The sequence below is a fragment of the Rana temporaria genome, chromosome 13, assembly GCF_905171775.1.
Source record: "Rana temporaria chromosome 13, aRanTem1.1, whole genome shotgun sequence".
Taxonomy (NCBI): domain Eukaryota; kingdom Metazoa; phylum Chordata; class Amphibia; order Anura; family Ranidae; genus Rana; species Rana temporaria.
This window is the reverse complement of record NC_053501.1, coordinates 14,818,382-14,839,468: the sequence shown is the minus strand read 5'-3', so window position 1 is coordinate 14,839,468 and position 21,087 is coordinate 14,818,382. Positions and strand designations below refer to the sequence as shown.

General features: G+C 47.4%; 1 protein-coding gene across 1 annotated transcript; it reads left to right on the top strand.

Annotated features, from left to right (window-relative positions):
* Nucleotides 1-55: 55 nt before the first annotated feature.
* On the top strand, nucleotides 56-16,796 carry ALDH6A1 (aldehyde dehydrogenase 6 family member A1). The gene is made up of 12 exons (XM_040333504.1): nucleotides 56-200; nucleotides 3,054-3,098; nucleotides 3,927-4,001; nucleotides 4,353-4,514; nucleotides 6,292-6,370; nucleotides 6,461-6,763; nucleotides 8,519-8,640; nucleotides 8,720-8,909; nucleotides 10,405-10,586; nucleotides 12,800-12,979; nucleotides 16,281-16,379; nucleotides 16,464-16,796. The coding sequence occupies exons 1-12, from the start codon at nucleotides 174-176 to the stop codon at nucleotides 16,569-16,571; spliced, it is 1,572 nt and encodes a 523-aa protein (XP_040189438.1). The 5' UTR covers nucleotides 56-173; the 3' UTR covers nucleotides 16,572-16,796.
* Nucleotides 16,797-21,087: the final 4,291 nt, after the last annotated feature.

The following is a 21,087-nucleotide window of genomic DNA, read 5'->3' as shown; positions in this document are numbered from 1 at the left end:
TTTGATCCAACTAGGGAGTCTCCGCCTTCTTTGGGAGGGGTTAAAGGGTTAGTCCTTGACAGCCAGGTCATTTGTACTGACCAATTACAAGGCTGAGAAAGGAGGCCGTGTCTGCCGCAGCCAAAAGGAAGCCGGAGGCGGGGCCCGGACACTGTCAGCGGAGCGTTAACGAAATGATGAGGCTGGGGAGAATCGTGCGGGTGAGATTCGGGACTGTGGACCGGAGCCGAGCCAAGGGAAAGGGGGGGAGATCGGAGATATATGTACTGGGGGAGCGGAGCCAGAAAGGGAGAGTGGAGATATATGTACTGGAGGAGCGGAGCCAGAAGGGGGGAGTGGAGATATATATACTGGAGGAGTGGAGCCGGGGGAGAGTGGAGATATATACTGGGGGGAGCGGAGCCAGGGGGGAGATCGGAGATATATGTACTGGGGGAGCGGAGCCAGAAGGGGAGAGTGGAGATATATATACTGGGGGGAGCGGAGCCAGGGGGGAGAGTGGAGATATATACTGGGGGGAGCGGAGCCAGAAGGGGAGAGTGGAGATATATATACTGGGGGGAGAGGAGCCAGGGGGGAGAGTGGAGATATATATACTGGGGGGAGCGGAGCCAGAAGGGGAGAGTGGAGATATATATACTGGGGGGAGAGGAGCCAGGGGGGAGAGTGGAGATATATATACTGGGGGGAGCGGAGCCAGAAGGGGAGAGTGGAGATATATATACTGGGGGGAGCGGAGCCAGAAGGGGAGAGTGGAGATATATATACTGGGGGGAGAGGAGCCAGGGGGGAGAGTGGAGATATATACTGGGGGGAGAGTGGAGATATATATACTGGGGGGAGCGGAGCCAGGGGGGAGAGTGGAGATATATATACTGGGGGGAGAGTGGAGATATATATACTGGGGGGAGCGGAGCCAGGGGGGAGAGTGGAGATATATATACTGGGGGGAGTGGAGATATATATACTGGGGGGAGAGTGGAGATATATATACTGGGGGGAGAGTGGAGATATATATACTGGGGGGAGAGTGGAGATATATATACTGGGGGGAGAGTGGAGATATATATATACAGGGGGGAGAGTGGAGATATATATACTGGGGGGAGCGGAGCCAGAAGGGGAGAGTGGAGATATATATACTGGGGGGAGCGCAGCCAGAAGGGGAGAGTGGAGATATATATACTGGGGGGAGAGTGGAGATATATATACTGGGGGGAGAGTGGAGATATATATACTGGGGGGAGAGTGGAGATATATATATACTGGGGGGAGAGTGGAGATATATATACAGGGGGGAGAGTGGAGATATATATACTGGGGGGAGAGTGGAGATATATATACTGGGGGGAGAGTGGAGATATATATACTGGGGGGAGAGTGGAGATATATATACAGGGGGGAGAGTGGAGATATATATACTGGGGGGAGAGTGGAGATATATATACTGGGGGGAGATTGGAGATAGATATACTTTAGGGGTGGAGCCAGGGGTGAGAGGTATATACTGGAGTATTCTTGGGCGATGGGGACCAAAGCTATATATATTGCTAGGGGAACTGGATCTAGAGGGCCAAAGCTATATACCAAGGGGAATGGTGTTCTATACTAGGAGAGTGGAACTGGGTGGGGGGGTGGGCAGAGCTATGTAGTGGGGAGAACAGGAACCTGGGGGGGTGAGATATATATATATATTGGAACAACTGGTACAATGGGGAATTGGAGCTAGAAAGACAAGGGCTATATACTCGGGGAGGGCATATCCATTTATATATTATAAAAACATAGTTGTACACAGAGAGAGAGAGAGACAATGGAACCTGAGCTCTATACTGGGGCAACTAGGACCAGGGGGCACTATATGCTAGGGGAGCAGAGACAGAGATACCAGAGCTATATATTGAAAGGAGTGAACCAGGGGTACCAGAGCTATATAGTGGCGAGAGTGGATCCAGGATAAGCAGTCCTATATTTTTGGGAGGCCAGAGCTATATACCTAGGGAGCGATGCCAGGAAGACCAGTGCACTATATACTTGGGGGAGTGGCGCCCCGGGGGGAAACAGTCAGGTGGACCAGAGCTCTATACCGGGGGTAGCAGAGTTGGGTGGACCAGAGTTGTATACCGGGGGAAACAGGTGGACCAGAGCTGTATACTGGGGGGAAGCAGTCGGGTGGACCAGAGTTGTATACGGGGGGAGAAGCAGAGTTGGGTGGACCAGAGCTGTATACCGGGGGGGGGAGCAGTCGGGTGGACCAGAGCTGTATACCGGGGGGGGGGAGCCGAGTCGGGTGGACCAGAGCTGTATACCGGGGGGGGGGGGGGCCGAGTCGGGTGGACCAGAGCTGTATACCGGGGGGGGGGGGGGGGGGGGGAGCCGAGTCGGGTGGACCAGAGCTGTATACCGGGGGGGGGGGGAGCCGAGTCGGGTGGACCAGAGCTGTATACCGGGGGAAGCCGAGTCGGGTGGACCAGAGCTGTATACCGGGGGAAGCAGTCGGGTGGACCAGAGCTGTATACCGGGGGGAAGCAGTCGGGTGGACCAGAGCTGTATACGGGGGGGAAGCAGTCGGGTGGACCATAGCTGTATACCGGGGGGTAGCCGAGTCGGGTGGACCAGAGCTGTATACCGGGGGAGGCAGAGTCGGTTGGACCAGAGCCGTATATCGGGAACAACTGGATCCTGGGGGACCAGAACTGTATACTGGGGGGGCCTGTATCCACATATATTTACTGGGGGAACTGGATGCGGGGGGACTGTAGCTATAAAGTGGGAGACCAGAACTGGGGGAACCAGAGTTATAGACTGTAGATGGCAGGAGAGAACCACAACCAGGGGGACTAGACCGGGTTACCAAGATGATGAAAGCCATCTATGTGAGAACTGGGGAGTCTAGAGATGTAGACTGGGGAACCAGGAGCAGTAAAGTTGTAAACCTGAAAGCGAAGTTCTAGGTAGAAATGGGGGAACCAGAAAATCATTTATGGTGGTAAATACAGGTACGCCTGTCTTTCCTGAGGTATGGGTTAAATTGCACATCTTTTGTTTTTCAGGCTTCGGCTCAGATCCATCGTGCCAACTATTCCTCCTCTGCCGTGGTAGGTAACAGGCCACTCTAGAGTCTTATCACTCTGATACAATGGACTCTTCTTTTGGGGGTGCAATTTAAAAATATAATAGAAAAATAAATAGATAAATAGATAAATAGAATTCTGAACAGCCGCTAACCTCCCAACAACTCTTCTAAAATTACACAGAATCCCTGCCTACCTACTACTCAGTACAGTACCTACCTTTTCCACAGTATACTACATAATCACTCCAAACTTGCTTTAGTTTTGTTCCAAACCCTGCGCAGTATTGTACAGTACCACAAAACTCCTCTTAGTTTAGTACTTAAAGCAAACCTTCAGTCATTTTTTTTTCCCCATCTTTCCATGTATTAAATCCTCTGCCCTCGTTGTTTTAACTTAAAATAGTAAAAAACAAATTTCTGCCAGTAAATCCCTTATACAGCCCACTTCCTGTTTCTTGTCTGGTCATTACCCTGAGCTTATGACATCATGCACAGCTCTATCATGAGAGTTTGCCAGGAAGGGAGGGGGTGAGTCATAAGAGGGCCAATGAGAGCTGCAGAGCTGGAGGTGTGCCTCTGCGTAAATCCAGTGAACAGGCAGCAGCTTCAGCTGCCCACAGCTAAAATGGCATTAGCCAGATTCAGTGGAGGGAGATTTCTGCAGCATAGTGCAGAATCACAGTCTATATAAAATAATATGCAAAGTGGTTGGAGGGAAGCTTCAGAATGGCACAGATGTTTTTATTACAAATGATGTGAGCGGACTGCAGTTCCTTTTTAATGATGTAGTTTTCACCTTCAGCTGTATTTTTCCAGAAAAATGATTTTCCAACTATTGTATTTGTTTCAGCCTAGGACAAAACTCTTCATAAATGGGCAATTTGTGGATTCGGAGACATCGGACTGGATTGATATTCATAACCCGGTAAGCTCTGTCTGTTCTTTCATGGTAACCTAGTTGGAGGATTCCAGGGGGGGTGTGGCCTTATGTGATGGCAGCGGGTCCTTGAGGTCAGAACTGTCCACACATTGACATCGCCATTTATGTCTCCAACGCTCCGTTCACGTCATCATCTCCAGACTGCTAGAGAGGATCTGGAAATGAACATTGCTGACAATTCATCATGGATGGACTTGTGTACACACGATCGGATTAGCCGAGATGAAATTCATCTCTTTATTCTGTCATTGGCAAATCACTTCTACCGACCTTTTGCGTGGCGCATATTCCACTCCCTCATCACAGTAATGTTTTTTATGTTCTGTCCATTTTTAGGCCACCAATGAGGTGATCGGACGGGTCCCCCAGGCCACTCAGAAGGAAATGGAAGCCGCGGTAAAATCATGTGAACAAGCTTTTCCTGATTGGTCAGAAACCTCCATCCTCAGCAGACAACAGGTCTTCCTGCGCTACCAGCAGCTCATCAAGGATAATCTGGTAGGAGCACCAGCCAGGGCTGGGAAAAAAATCGATTTCATTTAAAAATAGAGTTGGTAGGTCAAATCGGTTCATATTGTCAATAAATCGATTTGTTAATTTTTTTTTTCTCCCCCAGGACCAGCGCTGACACCGCGCCGGTCCTGAGGAGCTGTGGGCAGGAGTTTTTAGGTGAGGCCATGGCTTCAGACTAGGCCGAAGCCGCGGCCTCCCCTAAAAACTCCTGCCCGCAGCTCCTCAGGACCGGCGCGGAGTCCTTCAAAAAAAAAATCGAATCATAATATATATTTTTTTTCTAGGGGGAAAAGATCGCCCAGCCCTAGGCTGAACCATGCTGGGGGGGGGGGGGTCTCTCTGTAGCCCATGCATGGGCATCCGCTGGCATTTTTTCAGAGGGGGGCGCTTCGGCAGCGGCGATACAGTCGCATTTTACCCTTTCTTCGACCGCTAGTGGGGGTTAAAAGTGCCCCCCCACGTTAAAATGTAAAAACACCCCTCTGTGTCCCCTGCATCTTTCAATATCTCTTTGTCACTACTGTGTACCCCCTCTCCACAACTGCACCTCTGGACCCCTTTACATTACACAGCACCTCACAGCTCTGGACCCCTTTACATTACACAGCACCCTGCATCACTGGACCCCTTTACATTACACAGCAACTCACAGCTCTGGACCCCTTTACATTACACAGCACCCCACAGCTCTGGACCCCTTTACATTACACAGCACCCTGCATCACTGGGCCCCTTTACATTACACAGCACCCTGCATCACTGGGCCCCTTTACATTACACAGCACCCTGCATCACTGGACCCCTTTACATTACATAGCACCTCACAGCTCTGGACCCCTTTACATTACACAGCACCTCACACCTCTGGACCCCTTTACATTACACAGCACCTCACAGCTCTGGACCCCTTTACATTACACAGCACCTCACAGCTCTGGACCACTTTACATTACACAGCACCCTGCATCACTGGGCCCCTTTACATTACACATCACCTTGCATCACTGGGCCCCTTTACATTACACAGCACCCTGCATCTCTGGACCCCTTTACATTACACAGCACCTCACAGCTCTGGACCACTTTACATTACACAGCACCCTGCATCACTGGACCCCTTTACATTACACAGCACCTTGCATCACTGGGCCCCTTTACATTACACAGCACCCTGCATCACTGGACCCCTTTACATTACATAGCACCCTGCATCACTGGACCCCTTTACATTACACAGCACCCTGCATCACTGGACCCCTTTACATTACACAGCACCCTGCATCACTGGACCCCTTTACATTACACAGCACCCTGCATCACTGGACCCCTTTACATTACACAGCACCCTGCATCACTGGACCCCTTTACATTACACAGCACCCTGCATCACTGGACCCCTTTACATTACACAGCACCCTGCATCACTGGGCCCCTTTACATTACACAGCACCTCTTTCCCTTGACTGAAACACTACACTATATTGACAGTATATTTATTTCAGGTCTAAAAGAGGAACCTTTCGGAATGAGGGACAAATTAATTTGATTCCAGAAGAGAGACAGGCACTCTTAATAAGGGACAACTAGAGGGGAGGGGAGCGCTGCAGTCACCGCTTAAATCGTCCCCAGGGCCAGTTCGGCCCTGCTCCTGGCTCTCCCTGGCGATTCCAGGCAATTTCAGGGGGGGCAAACAACCCCCCTTGCCCTATGGAGCGGATGCCCATGAGCCCATGAGTGACTCTCTGTAAACTTTCCCTTTCAGAAAGAGCTGGCTCGTCTGATCACGTTGGAGCAGGGGAAAACTCTAGCTGATGCGGAGGGAGACGTATTTCGCGGACTACGTAAGAGACCCTGTAGAGATGAGCCATACATGCCACAGGTCAGAATGGAATTCCTGTAGTTACATTGTGAACTTTGTCCTTTTTTCACAGAGGTGGTGGAGCACGCCTGCAGTGTGACCTCGCTGATGCTCGGCGAGACACTCCCTTCCCTTACAAAGGACATGGACACTTACACCTTCCGCAACCCCCTGGGCGTCTGTGCTGGCATTGCACCCTTTAATTTCCCTGCCATGATCCCTCTGTGGATGTTTCCGATGGGAATGGTATGTGGGAATACCTACCTTATGAAACCTTCTGAGCGCGTTCCTGGTGCCACAATGCTGCTTGCGCGTTTGATACAAGACGCCGGAGCTCCCGATGGGACACTGAACATTATTCATGGGCAGCATGCAGGTAAGAGAAGCTGCGAGATTGCTTGTGCGATGATTTGTAAAGTTTTGTACACACGATCGGATTTTCCGACAACAAATGTGTGATGGAAGGGTTTTGTTGGAAAATCTGACAGTTTGTACGCTCCATCGGACAAATATTGGATTTTTTCCCGACAACAAATGTGGGATAACATGCTTTCAAATTTTCCGACAACAAATGTGTGATGGAAGGGTTTTGTCGGAAAATCCGACCGTTTGTATGCTCCATTAGTCAATTATTGGATTTTCCGACAACAAATGTGGGATAGCATGCTTTCAAATTATCTGACAACAACAAATGTGTGATGGAAGGGTTTTGTCGGGAAAATCCGACCGTTTGTACGCTCCATCGGACAATTGTTGTTGGATTTTCCGACAACAAATGTGGGATAGCATGCTTTCAAATTTTTCCGACAACAAATGTGTGCCGTCGGATTATCCAATCGTGTGTACAAAAGTCTATTGGGGGGAAAAAAAATCCAAAGTATAAATACGCAATGCTCAGAAGCAATGCTAACCATAGCACAACATTAGCAGAAGTTGCCCAAAAGGTGGCGCTAAAGAGCTGAAAAACCACGTAGTTTCGTATTTGTTGGCTGATAACGTTTTGCCGTCTGTATGCATATCAACTTCACGGCCAACGCCCTTCGCACAAAACTATATTGATTTGTCCGATGGAAATCCAATCGTGTGTATGAGGCTTATGACTGGAGCTGGGGTCCTACAGAACCTGCTTTATATGATTTTGAGTTTTTTTTTTCCCAAGTGATGAAGCAGAGTGAATGAGAGAACCTGCTGGAGTCTTGCCGAGTAGGCTCCAGCCTTGACTGCACAGGCGCAGCCAGGCGTGGTGCTTGCGCAGTAGGAGGCCATGAAAATATCCGAGCTTTAACAGCTGATCATCGGCTGTAGACGAGCTCTCTCCCGATTATACGCGCAGCAGGGCGGAGACTAATGTGATCTTCGCACGCCACAAGGGGCGGAGGACACGTCGCTCTATACTACACGTTGCAGCAAGAGCTGGAAAAAGGGGCAGAGCCTCATGTGATATTGAGCAGTGCTTTTACTTGCTGCCCCTTGCTGTATAGCAGGGGTGTCAAACTCGATTTCATCGTGGGCCACATCTGCATTATGATTGCCCTCAATAGGGCCGGTTGTATCTGTAAGATTAGATGTCCAGCACATCCCCTCCCCTTACATTAGATGTCAAGAGTCACCCCACCATCAGAAGTTGTGTCCCCCCACTCTCCCTTACATCGCAGTGCACCCCCCTTTCCTTATACTGCTGCTGGGAAGAAGCTGCATGCATTGCTTGAAAGCACAAAGTAAGGGTCTGGAGGAGGACCAGAGGAGGGCTGGAGCTCTAATGCAGCTGCAGGAGAGGTGCGAGGGCCACATGAAATGACCTGGAGGGCCGGATTCCTCCCGCGGGCCTTGTGTTTGACACCTGTGCTGTATAGAGTGGCGTGTACAAACAAACAAACAAAAAACTACTGCTCAATATCACATCTGATCCGCCCCTTCCTAGAGCGGCGTGAAGAATAAAGCGGCGTGTATAACTGAGCATCGGGAGCGAACGCATCTACACCTGCCGAACAGCTGTTAAAGCTTGGAGATTACCATCGGCTCTGATTGCGCCTGCGCAGTCAAGAGGGAACCATATCAATAGGAGGAACCAGCTCGGCAGAACACCGGTACCATTCTTTTACGGTTTGAATTTTTCTCACTATCTTTACAGCTGTGAATTTTATCTGTGAACATCCTGCAATTCGGGCAATCAGCTTTGTGGGCTCCAACCAGGCTGGTGAATACATTTATGAGACCGGCTCAAAACATGGAAAGCGAGTCCAGTCCAACATGGTATGATATGTTCTATTGGCGTGGCAAGGGCCTGTCTACCTCTACAGACTTTTTGATGGCTAAATGATGTGTTTTACAGGGAGCCAAGAATCACGGGGTCATCATGCCAGATGCTAACAAAGAGAACACCTTGAATCAGTTAGTAGGAGCGGCTTTTGGTGCAGCGGGACAGCGGTGTATGGCGTTATCAACCGCTGTATTGGTTGGGGAGGCAAAGAAATGGCTTCCAGAACTGGTGGAAAGGTCAAAGAAGTTGAGAGTGAATGCTGGTAAGTGGAGAGTAATGTCTGGTTGTATGTTCTTGATGGTGCCAGAGCAGGGACAAGGTCATCCAGAGCCCAGGGCATACATGCCAAACTGTGCCCCCCCCCCCCCATGTATGAACATTATGTGTCAGCAAAAATCCCCTAACAAAAGCACTGAGCACTAATCTGCATGCTTACCCCCTAAGCATAACCCCCCCCCCCTCTCAGCACAGATCTTTGCCCCCCCACAAAAAATATCAATCTTTCTAGCCAAAATCTTCTAGCCCTAAAACTTCCCCTCCTAGTACACATCATCTCCCCCCTTCCAGCATAAATCCCCCCCCCCCCCAAATCTTTCCTATTCCTAGCACAAATCTTTCCCCCATCCCCCTCCTCCAGCCTAAATCACCACGCTTGGCTCCCCCCCCCCCTCCCAAATTTCCCCTCCAAGGACAATACTTACCCCCTGCCACAACACAAATCCCCTCTCCCCCCCGCCCCCCACACACACAATCACTTGGTGGCACTCCCCCACCTCACACGATGCCCAGGGCAGCCTCTCCTCCTGCCCACCCCTTGTCCTGCCCAGGGCTGGCATTACCACCAGGCAAACTGGGCAACTTAGGGCGCAGGCATGGCCACTGGTTTCCATACTCTCCATCACAGGATTGTAGATTTGGGGAGGGGGTCTAACCACTAGGCGGCCTAGGGCACGGCCGGTTGGAGTTGGGTTAAGGGGGGGCACCATGCAAAGTTAGTCCATGCTGCCACATGGAGCCGGGCCACTCAGCTGTCAGATCTGTCAGAGAATATAGGCTTAGCAGCAGCGGTGGTGTGGTCCCCCGATCCTCCCCCCTCCTTCTCTGAAAGTCAGGGGGTGGGGCAAGCACATGATTGATGGTTCTAGCGACCAATTGCATGCTTGCTCCGCCCCAGGCAACCTTCAGAGGAGGGCAAGGACAAAACTTCCACCATCAGACCTACCTGGCCATGGAGTGACATCACTGCAGGCAGGAAACTGGAACACAGGATGCAGATGTTCTCTGCTGACCAGCGGGACTGAAGGACTTGGGTGAGCTGAATATCCTGCTGTTGGTACCTGTAAAAATGTCTTCCCACTGCCTCGCCTACCTACCTACCCCCCCCCCCCCCCCCATACTGCCTCACCGACCTCCTGCTTTACACACAGCCCATACTGCCTCACCTACCCCTCATCATAGTGGGGGTGCAAGTAGCTGGTCTTGCCTATGGTGCAAAATAGTCTAGCACCGGCCCTGGCTAGTCCCTGGCATCACTGAAGTGGACCATCCACACTTGGAAGTTCTTGTGTCGGTTTGTATTTTACATGAACCATTGACTCATAGCCATATTTGATGCTTAGTAGATCCGTTTCAAATAAACCGCAGTAATGGTAGATTACAAGGAATACATTCTTGTTCTCCGCATAACATCTAGTACTACTTTACAACTGTAGCCTGTGCTTCCTCTCTAATGTATTGTATTCTTCTTCTTCATGCAGGGGACCAGCCTGGGGCCGATTTAGGGCCGCTGATTAGTAAAGCAGCAAAGCAGAGAGTGTGCAGCCTGATAGAAAGTGGTGTAAAGGAAGGTGCCACTTTGCTACTGGATGGCAGACAAGTCAAAGTAAAGGGCTATGAGGATGGCAACTTTGTAGGACCGACCATCCTGGCCAATGTAACGGTACGTGTATGAGAAGAGTGATGTATATCTCAGGGCATTGCAGGAAAGTAATATCTGTTTCAAATATTTTATAATTATCAACAAAATTCCATTAATCACTTCAGCCCCGGACCATTTGGCTGGCCAAAGACCAGGCAACTGTTTGCGATTCTGCACTGCGTTGCTTTAACTGAAAATTGCAGGCTTGTGCGACGTGGCTCCCAAACAATTTGACGTCCTCCTTTTTTTTTTTTTTTTTTTTTTTTTTTTTTTTTTTTACAAATAGAGCTTTCTTTCGGTGGTATTTGATCACTTCCTGCGTTTTTAATTTTTTGTGCTATAAAAATGCAATATTTTTTACTTTTTGCTATAATATCCCCCAAAAAATATATTAAAACATATTTTTTTTCTCCGTTTTTAGGCTGATACGTATTCTTCTACATATTTTTTAGTTAAAAAAAAAATTAGCACTAAGAGTTTTATTGATTGGTTTGCGCAAAAGTTATAGCTTCTACAAAATAGGGGATCGTTTTATGGCATTTTTATATAAAAAATAATAATAATTTTATATATATATATATATATATATATATATATCGTGACTGCGACATTATGGCGGACCCGTCAGACACTTTTGACACCATTTTGGTACCATTGTCATTTTTACAGCTATAAAAATGCATTGATTACTGTAAAAATTACACTGGCAGTGAAGGGTTAACCTGTAGGGGGCGCTGAAGGGGGTTGTGTGTCCTAGGAAGTGATTCTAACTGTTGGGGGACATGGCTACAAGTGACATGTCACTGATCTCTGTTCCCGATGAGAGGGAACAGACGATCAGTGTCCTGTCACTAGGAAGAACAGGGAGATGTTGTGTTTACACTGATATCTCCCCGTTCTTCAGCTCTGTGACCCGATCACGGGACACCGGCAGACATCAATTCCGCCACCACACGGTGGAAAATTAAAGGGGATGTGTATATATACGCCCATTTGCGCAGCCATGCCATTCTGTCGACGTAAAAACTTGTGTGGCAAGTGGTTAACAGAGAATGTACAATAATATAATAGAAATAGATATTCCATTAACAGAACATGTACAATAGTATAGTAGAAAAAGGTGCAATCATTCAGGAAAGTAACTCTTATTAATGAAAATGGATAACCTAGTGGATTGTAGGATAAGATTATGTAACATGAAATGTCATAATCATAGCTTCATGGCAGCTATTTGATGACAAGTATTTTGAGAAATTAAGTTGATTGAAATAATGTACCGTATTTATCGCGGTATAACGCGCTCCCGCGTATACCGCGCACCCCTAAAGTGGCCCCCAATCCTGTGGAAAAAAACGTTTTTTTGTACTTACAGTTTTGGTGTCTTGCGCGGTGTCCATCGGCGGCCTCGTCGGGTCCGGCGTCCTTCTGCGGCTTCGGGTGTCCTCTTCGGCGGGTCGGGTGTCCTCTTCGGCGGGTCCGGCCTCCTTCTGCGGCGTCGTCGCGTCCTCCCCGCTCGTTTCCCGCCACGAGTTTGAATACTGCGCCGGCATATACCGAGCGCAGTACACTCGTGAATCTTCGGGCAGGCTCGGCAACTGTCGCACTGACGTCCTGTACGCTCAGGACGTCAGTGCGAGAGGCGCTGAGACTGCCCGAAGATTCACGAGTGTACTGCACTCGGTATATGCCGGCGCAGTATTCAAACTCGTGGCGGGAAAGCGGGTATCGGCGTATATCGCGCACCCACGTTTTTGCCCTGATTTTCAGGGCAAAATAGTGCGCGTATACGCCGATAAATACAGTAATTAATTAGGTCATCTAATGAAGAGATTTCTATAAAGAAATATCAAGTTAATGTGTTGTAGAATAGCTGGGGGAATAAATTGGGCTAAACCAGGGCCAGGTTCCTTCTCTTGGCTTGATCTGGTGCGAAGGTCAAAAATACCAACCATTCAAAGCATTTTCTATTGCAGTTGGTGGAAGGTAATATATCACAATACAGCAGTGTTCCCTATACTGTATATAGATGTTCTGGAGGTTTGCAGAAAGACAGTGAAAGTTTGCATTGTAGGGATTGGATGCTTTATGGATTCCAGGCTACCAGTCATACAGTACATATAAGGTGCAATGTTTTACCAAGGGCAGGACACATGTTAGGGGTAATGTTTAGATGTTTGGTTGTTGTTGAGAGGAAATAAAAAGTCTGATTTTTGGTTCCCTCATGCTTTTTGCAGCCAGACATGACCTGCTACAAGGAAGAGATCTTTGGGCCGGTTCTGGTTGTTTTAGAAGCAGAAACCTTGGATGACGCAATTAATGTTGTAAATAAAAATCCCTATGGAAATGGCACAGCCATCTTTACTACAAATGGAGCCACAGCACGGAAATACACTCACCTTGTAGATGTGGGCCAGGTACGTACAAGCCTTGGATGAGTGGGGTGCCATTGTTGGACCTTAATGTTGGTTGCATATGCAGCGGGTAAAATAAGTATTGAACACGTCACCATTTTCCTTTGTAAATATATTTCTAAAGGTGCTATTGACATGCTGGTAACAATCTATACGTACAAAGACAAATACGTTTTGATGTTCCCACCTCCGTAACTTCACTGTTGGTTTTGGGGGTGTGTTTGGGGTGATGTGCAGTGCCAATTGACCTCCAAACATGGTGTGTATTATGGCATCCAAAGAGTTAAATTTTGGTCTCATCTGACCAGACTATAAGGGTGCAACGGATCGTCATTGATCTGTAATCCAAACGGGTCACCATGTTCGGCACACCACACGGTCTGCGGCCATAGGAAAGGCCGCGGCTTTGGCCTAGCTTCGGAGTGGCGGCCATCTTGGTACACCCCGGCGGCGGCCTATTTGCGCTCCCCAGAGCGGCGCGCGTTTGACGGGGGAGATGTAGATATTACAGTGGGGACTATATATGGTGATGATCCGATCTGTGACTCTGATTCGAACTGTGAGTTTTTTTAATCTGTTGCACCCCCCTACCAGACTATATTCTCCCAAACTTTTAAACAAGCTTCAACATGCTTTTTCTTCAGCAATGGAGTCTTGCACAGTGAGCGTGCATACAGGTCATGGCAGGTGAGTGCATTACTTATTATTTTCTTTGAAACAATTGTACCTGCTAATTCCAGGTCTTTCTAAAGCTCTCCACAAATGATCCTTGGCTCTTGGAAAACTCTTCTTATTATGCTTTTCGTTCCTCTGTCAGAAATCTTGAGGAGCACCCGGTCGTGGCCAGTTTATGGCGAAATAATGTGCTTTCCACTTCTGGATTATGGCCCCAACAATGCTCACTGGAATAATCGGAAGCTTAGAAATCCTTCTGTAACCAATGCATCAGTATGTTTTGCAACAATGCCCTGTACACATGATCGGAATTTCCATCGGGATAAACTCCGACCAGATTTTTCTGACTGAATTCCGTTCAAGCTGTCTTGCATAAACACTGTCACGCCAAATTCTGACTGTCCAAAACGCGGTGACGTACAACACTTATGACGAGCCGAGAAAAATTAAGTTCAATACTTCCGAGCATACGTCGACTTGATTCTGAGCATGCGTGTTTTTTTTCTCCGTCCGTGGCTCCATACAGACGATTGGAATTTGCGATATAATTTTTTTCCATGGGGGGGGGGGAGAGACGTGTTCTCTTTCTAAGTCCGTCGGAATTTCTGATGGAAAAATCAGTTGGGGCGCACACACGGTCAGAATATCCGATGAAAAAATTCCGGCTGACTTTTTTCATCGGAAATTCCGATCGTGTGTACAAGGCATAAGATTTGAGAGAGCTTTTTGCTTTTGCTCATCATGAGATGTTTTTTGTGTGACACCTTGGTAATGAGACACCTTTGAACCAGCTGATATTAGTTTGCACTGACAAGGGGCAGGATTGCTTTCTAATTACTGATAGATTTCAGCTGGTGTTTTGGCTTTCCATGCCCTTTTTCACCTCTGTTTCTTCATGTGGTCAATACTTTTCCCCTGTGTCATTCCATTTTTTTACACATAACTTAAAGCGGGAGTTCACCCAAATATGTATTTTTTTTCTCTTTTCCCCTTAGATTCCTGCTTGTTTTGTCTAGGGGAATCGGCTAGTTGTTTTAAAATATGAGCCGTACTTACCGTTTACGAGATGCATCTCCTCCGTCGCTTCCGGGTATGGGTCTTCGGGAGCGGGCATTCCTTCTTGATTGACAGTCTTCCGAGAGGCTTCCGACGGTCGCATCCATCGCGTCACTAGTAGCCGAAAGAAGCCGAACGTCTGTGCGGCTCTATACTGCGCCTGCGCCAGTGGCGGCTGGTGCTCAAAATTTTTGGGGGGGGCGCAAAGGAAAAAAAAAAATTGCAGTCTCACTGTGCCCAAACGCAGCCACTGTTACATGCCATCAAATGCAGCCACTGTGCCATCAATTCGCACCACTGTGCCATGCCATTAAACGCAGTCACTGTGCCATCCATTGTCACCACTGTGCCATGCAACGCAGCCACTGTGCCATACATTGTCACCACTGTGCCATGCCATTAAACGCAGCCACTGTGCCATACATTGTCACCACTGTGCCATGCCATTAAACGCAGTCACTGTGCCATACATTGTCACCACTGTGCCATGCCATTAAACGCAGCCCCTGTGCCATACATTGTCCCCACTGTGCCATGCAACGCAGCCCCTGTGCCATACATTGTCACCACTGTGCCATGCCATTAAACGCAGCCACTGTGCCCTTTAATGGTCGCCGCTGTGCCCTGTAAATTGCGTTCTCCCCCCCCCCCCGCCACTTACCTTTACTGGAGTCAGGCATCCACGTCCCACGATGTCTTCTCCCGCCCTCGATGACTGACAGGCGTCTCAGCCAATCAGGTTACAGGTAGCCAGAACCGGCCAACGTGATTGGCTGAGACGCCTGTCATCTTATTCAAGGGGCGTACAGTCTGTGCGCTCCGAGAATAAGCTTCCGGGACCCGAGGGCTGTACTGGGAAAGCCTATCAGAGCCGTTGGCTTTGATAGACATTTCCCTACAGCCAACCAGCTGGCGTTATTCAGATGGCCGGACATTGAGCGCCGACCATCTGAATAACAGCGGCAGCGGCGAAAATAACATAGATTCGTGCAATGCATGAATCTATGTTATTTCACTCAGTGGCGGTGAGAGCCAGAGGGGGCGGCGCTCCAGCGCCCTCTATGGACGAACCGCCACTGGCCTGCGCACCGACGTTCGGCTTCTTTCAGAAAATCGTGACGCGATATATGCGACCGTCGGAAGACTGTCAATCAAAATAGGAACGCCCAGTCCCGCAGCCCATACCCGGAAGCGGCGGAGAAGATGCATCTCGTAAACGGTAAGTACGGATCATATTTTAAAACAACTAGCCGATTCCCCTAGACAAAACGAGCATCCATCTAAAGGGGAAATAGTGTCATGTGCGGGTGAACCTCCACTTTAAGTTCAGAAATTATTTGTTTTTGTGTCTTTGTATGTATGGATTGTTATCGACATGCCGTGAAACTTTCAGGTTGGTAGCACCTTTAGAAACCTATTTCTCTAGAGAAATGGTGACGTGTTCAATACTTACTTGTGATCTCATTGAGAGGGGCTGGATAGATCGTCTTTACCCCTAGAAATCTTGACAGGTTTGTATTAATAGGCAGTATATTGTGTCATAGTCATTGCTAATAACATGTAATTCTCATAGGTGGGTGTCAATGTCCCTATCCCTGTGCCTTTGCCAATGTTCTCTTTCACCGGATCTCGAGCTTCGTTCAGGGGTGACACCAATTTCTATGGGAAGCAGGTAAGCTCAGAGGGCCTGGCACATGTTGGGGGTACTTTTATTTGTTTTAGCTGCGGATTGTATCACATTTCTTTCTCTCTTTAGGGGATTCTTTTCTACACCCAACTTAAAACTGTCACCTCACAGTGGAAGGAAGAAGATGCTACAGTAACCAGCCCTGCTGTGGTGATGCCAACAATGGGTCGTTCATAAAGTTGCTGAATTGTGATTTTTCTGTACGCTGGAGTGACAGGGGCTCTGCAGAGGCCTCTAGGGAGGTCCATACTACCGATGGATCTCATGGGGGCGCCCAGCGTATCCACTCCATATGACTGAACACTCGTGATGGACAATAACTGACTAAAAAGAATGTCATTTTTTTATTTTCTACACTACTGTATTAATATACACCAAATAAAAGCTAACAGTTCAATTCTTGATATGTCCAGAATTCTAGACTATAGACTATTTGGTTTTTGGGGTACTTCAAGGAGACCTGCTTCAGTTTAGACTAAATCATTGGCAAACCTCCACAATTCAGGTTATATCCACTTAAAGAAGTTGTAACCCCTGTAATGCCTAGTACACACGAGAGGATCCTCTGGTGGATTTTGATCTCCTGGTTGTACTAACCAGGAGATCAAAATCCCCGCGGAATTCCGTCCGCCGTGACGCGTCGCCGCGGCGACGTGGTGATATAAGGAATTCCACGCATGCGTCGAATCATTACGACGCATGCGAGGGATGGGTTCGGACGGATCGATCCGGTGAGTCTGTACAGACCACCGGATCGATCCGCTGGAGCCGATTCCAGCGGATAGATTTCTTAGCATGTTAGGAAATTTTTATCCGCTGGAAATCGGTCGGCCCGAAATATATCCGCGGATAAATATCCGCTGGATCGTACACACCAGCGGATCTATCCGCTGAAACCGATCCGCGGATCAATTACAGCGGATCGATCCTCTCGTGTGTACGGGGCCTAAGACAAAAGCAGAGGGAGCCAGGGACGTCTTAACCACTTAAGACCCGGACCTTTAGGCAGCTAAAGGACCCGGCCAGTTTTTGCGATTCGGCACTGCGTCGCTTTAACTGACAATTGCGCGGTCGTGCGACGTGGCTCCCAAACAAAATTGTCGTCCTTTTTTTTCCCACAAATAGAGCTTTCTTTTGGTGATATTTGAGCACCTCTGCGCTATAAACAAAAATAGAGCGACAATTTTGAAAAAAAATGCAATATTGTTTTACTTTTTGCTATAATAAATATCCCCCAAAAATGTATATAAAAAAAAGTTTTCCTCAGTTTAGGCAGATCCGTATTCTTCTACCTATTTTTGGTTAAAAAAATTGCAATAAGCGTTTAGCGGTTGGTTTGCGCAAAATTTATAGCGTCTACAAAATAGGGCATAGTTTTATTGCATTTTTATTAATTTTTTTTTTTACTACTAATGGCGGCGATCAGTTTTTTTTTTTTTTTTTTTTTTTTTTTTGGTGACTGCGACATTACGGCGGACACTTCGGACAATTTTGACACATTTCTGGGACCATTGTCATTTTCACAGCAAAAAAATGCTATAAAAATGCATTGTTTACTGTGAAAATGACAATTGCAGTTTGGGAGTTAACCACAAGGGGGCGCTGAAAGGGTTATATGTGACCTCATATGTGTTTCTAACTGTAGGGGGGTGGGGCTGTAGGTGTGAAGTCATTGATTGTGTTTCCCTATATAAGGGAACACACGATCAATGACGGCGCCACAGTGAAGAACGGGGAAGCTGTGTTTACACACAGCTCTCCCCGTTCTTCAGCTCCGGGTCATGGAGCTTCGGACCGGGTCACGGGCGCGCGCTTGCGACCCACGGCTGGGCACTTAAAGAGGACGTACCTGTATGTGCTTGTGCCATTCTGCCGATGTATATGTGCAGGAGGCGGTCCTTAAGGGGTAAATAGCATCATGGGCCCCTGGGCAAGTAATGCACTGGGACCCCTACCAGCCTGCCCCAATTTACGCACCTACTCTCAAGAATTAAAGTATGAATAGTTAATTTTTATATATAATAAATATATATATATATATATATATATATATATATATATATATATATATATATATATATATATATATATATATATATTAGTGTGTGTTATAGTATAGTATTATCCCGGCCATCCTGGGACAACTTGGTAAAAAGCGTTTCTGTCCTGGACAGTTGGCAAGTATGATGTAATTCAAGATTATCATGGGGCCCCCTGATGCACCTTGGGCCCCTGGGCAGTGCCCATGCTTTAAGACAGCCCTGTAGGGAGCTTGTGTGCATCGCATACTAGCTCTCATTATGAAATACTTGCCTTTAGAATGAAATCCCTCCCCCCCAGCGGTGCCTGCAAATAGCCTAGACGGCTGACATATTCCCAGGAGTTTCTTCCGAGTTCGTGGGCTCTGTTGCTGCGAGTGGCTGGAGCGCTATGACATCACTCCTGGAGCTGCCTTTAACAGCATGGGTGTCATCGGCTGCATGAACTCTGAATATCTCCTAAACTGAAAGTTTTAGAGATATTCACAGTACCTACAGGTAAGCCTTATTAAAGACTTGCCTGTAGGTACAATTAAAAATAGTAAGACTTACTCTTCAAAATATAAGTTCACCTTTTTGGAACATGTTGCATCTGTTTTATTGAAAAAATATTTTGGGTGTAACATGTTCCAGCATCTGCAGCCTGTCAACACACCCCAACCTCCTCCGTGACAGCGGGCGGGGGATCCTTTCCCTGCACCTGCTGTCACAATTTGAAAAACGGCTCGTGCCAAGCGCTTTCCCCGCCTTTTCATTCCCCGACTTGGTTGGGGTAGGTGGTACACTTTGGGGGTGTGTCAGCCACGCCTCGTGATCAATGACCTCTGGGAACCTGCCTTCTGACCTCTTGGGAGGTTCCTATTCCAAATCCTGAGTCCTAGCCTTATTCTTCAAGGGTTAACCTAACGCCCCAACCCTGTCATTCAGAGTTTCCTGGGAGTGAACGCCTACTGGTACCATCAAGCTTGTAGTTCTCAATGAGCTGTGAGGGTGCTCGTGAACATTTGCATAGTCCATTTATATTCCTGCTCTCGGGTAACTGTCTGCCCCTACAGGCAAACCGCAATGCTGAGTGTCTGCAGGAGCCTGAGATTGCACCCGCAATCTCGGGTGTAATGCTCTGCTGACTCCTTTTTGGAAGAAAATATTAAATGCACTTTTTTTTCCCTGCAAAGAAATGTGCGTTTCTTCCTGCCTTTTTCCTTTTTTATTTTTTATTTAAAAAAAGTGAATTTATCTTTTTAATATTATTGGCATAAGTATGAACTGTAGCAGGTCCTGTTCAGAAATTGTTGGCAGTTTTAGGTTCTTTACTGATTAGCATGTCTGAAAGTGGGTGTGCCAGATCAGCCACAAGACTCGGCATGTTACAAGAAAGCCACTATACGAAAAATCAAACATCCGTCCATGAGAGCAAACGATGGCGCCATCGTGCAATGACCGATAAATTGTTCAGCAGACATAAATCAATTTTTTTCACATATACCTAGCGCAAACAGTTTGGACGGGAAAAACATTAACCTTTCAATTTATCATTCGTTCGGCAGAAAATTTCCAAACTTGTCTTTTGTTTGTTTTTTTTGGGCTCAAAAATCCCCTACTGATTTGTGCCCAATAACTGGCCAAAAAACGAATGAAATGTCTGCATTTTCCATATGGCCAGCATTAGTGTAACGATATATTAACCGCTTCCCGACTGCCGCATGTACATTTACGTCGGCAGAATGCCACGTACAGGCACATTGGCGTACCGGCCGATACGGACCCCCCCCCCCCCCGCTACATGCGGCAGTCGGATTCCCTCAGGGAGCGATCCGGGACGACGGCGCGGCTATTTGTTTATAGCCGCTCCCCGGAGCTGAAGAACGGGGAGAGCTGTATGTAAACATGGCTTCCCCGTGCTTCACTGTGGCGGCGTATCGATCGAGTCATCCCTTTTATAGGGAGACTCGATCGATGACGTCAGTCCTACAGCCACACCCCCCCTACAGTTGTAAACGCACACTAGGTGAACACTAAATCCTACAGCGCCCCCTGTGGTTAACTCCCAAACTGCAACTGTCATTTTCACAATAAACAATGCAATTTAAATGCATTTTTTGCTGTGACAATGGCAATGGTCCCAAAAATGTGTCAAATTTGTCCGATGTGTCCGCCATAATGTCGCAGTCACGAAAAAAAACGCTGATCGCCGCCATTAGTAGTAAAAATAATAAAAATGCAATAAAACTATCCCCTATTTTGTAAACGCTATAAATTTTGCGCAAACCAACCGATAAACGATTATTGCAATTTATTTTTTTTTTACCAAAAATAGGTAGAAGTATACGTATCGGCCTAAACTGAGGAAAATTCTTTTTTTTTATATATGTTTTTGGGGGATATTTATTATAGCAAAAAGTAAAAAATATTGCATTTTTTTCAAAATTGTCGCTCTATTTTTGTTTATAGCGCAAAAAATAAAAACCGCAGAGGTGATCAAATACCACCAAAAGAAAGCTCTATTTGTGGGAAAAAAAGGACGCCAATTTTGTTTGGGAGCCACGTCGCACGACTGCGCAATTGTCTGTTAAAGCGACGCAGTGCCGAATTGTAAAAACCCCTTGGGTCATTTAGCAGCATATTGGTCCGGTCCTTAAGTGGAAAAAAAAAAA

Bases quoted from the DNA above. Each gene is read 5' to 3' on its own strand.
- ALDH6A1 (XM_040333504.1), top strand. From the start codon at position 174: ATGATGAGGCTGGGGAGAATCGTGCGG. The intron at 201-3,053 runs GTGAGATTCGGG...TTTGTTTTTCAG, and splicing joins GGCTGGGGAGAATCGTGCGG to GCTTCGGCTCAGATCCATCG. The intron at 4,002-4,352 runs GTAAGCTCTGTC...GTCCATTTTTAG, and splicing joins GGATTGATATTCATAACCCG to GCCACCAATGAGGTGATCGG.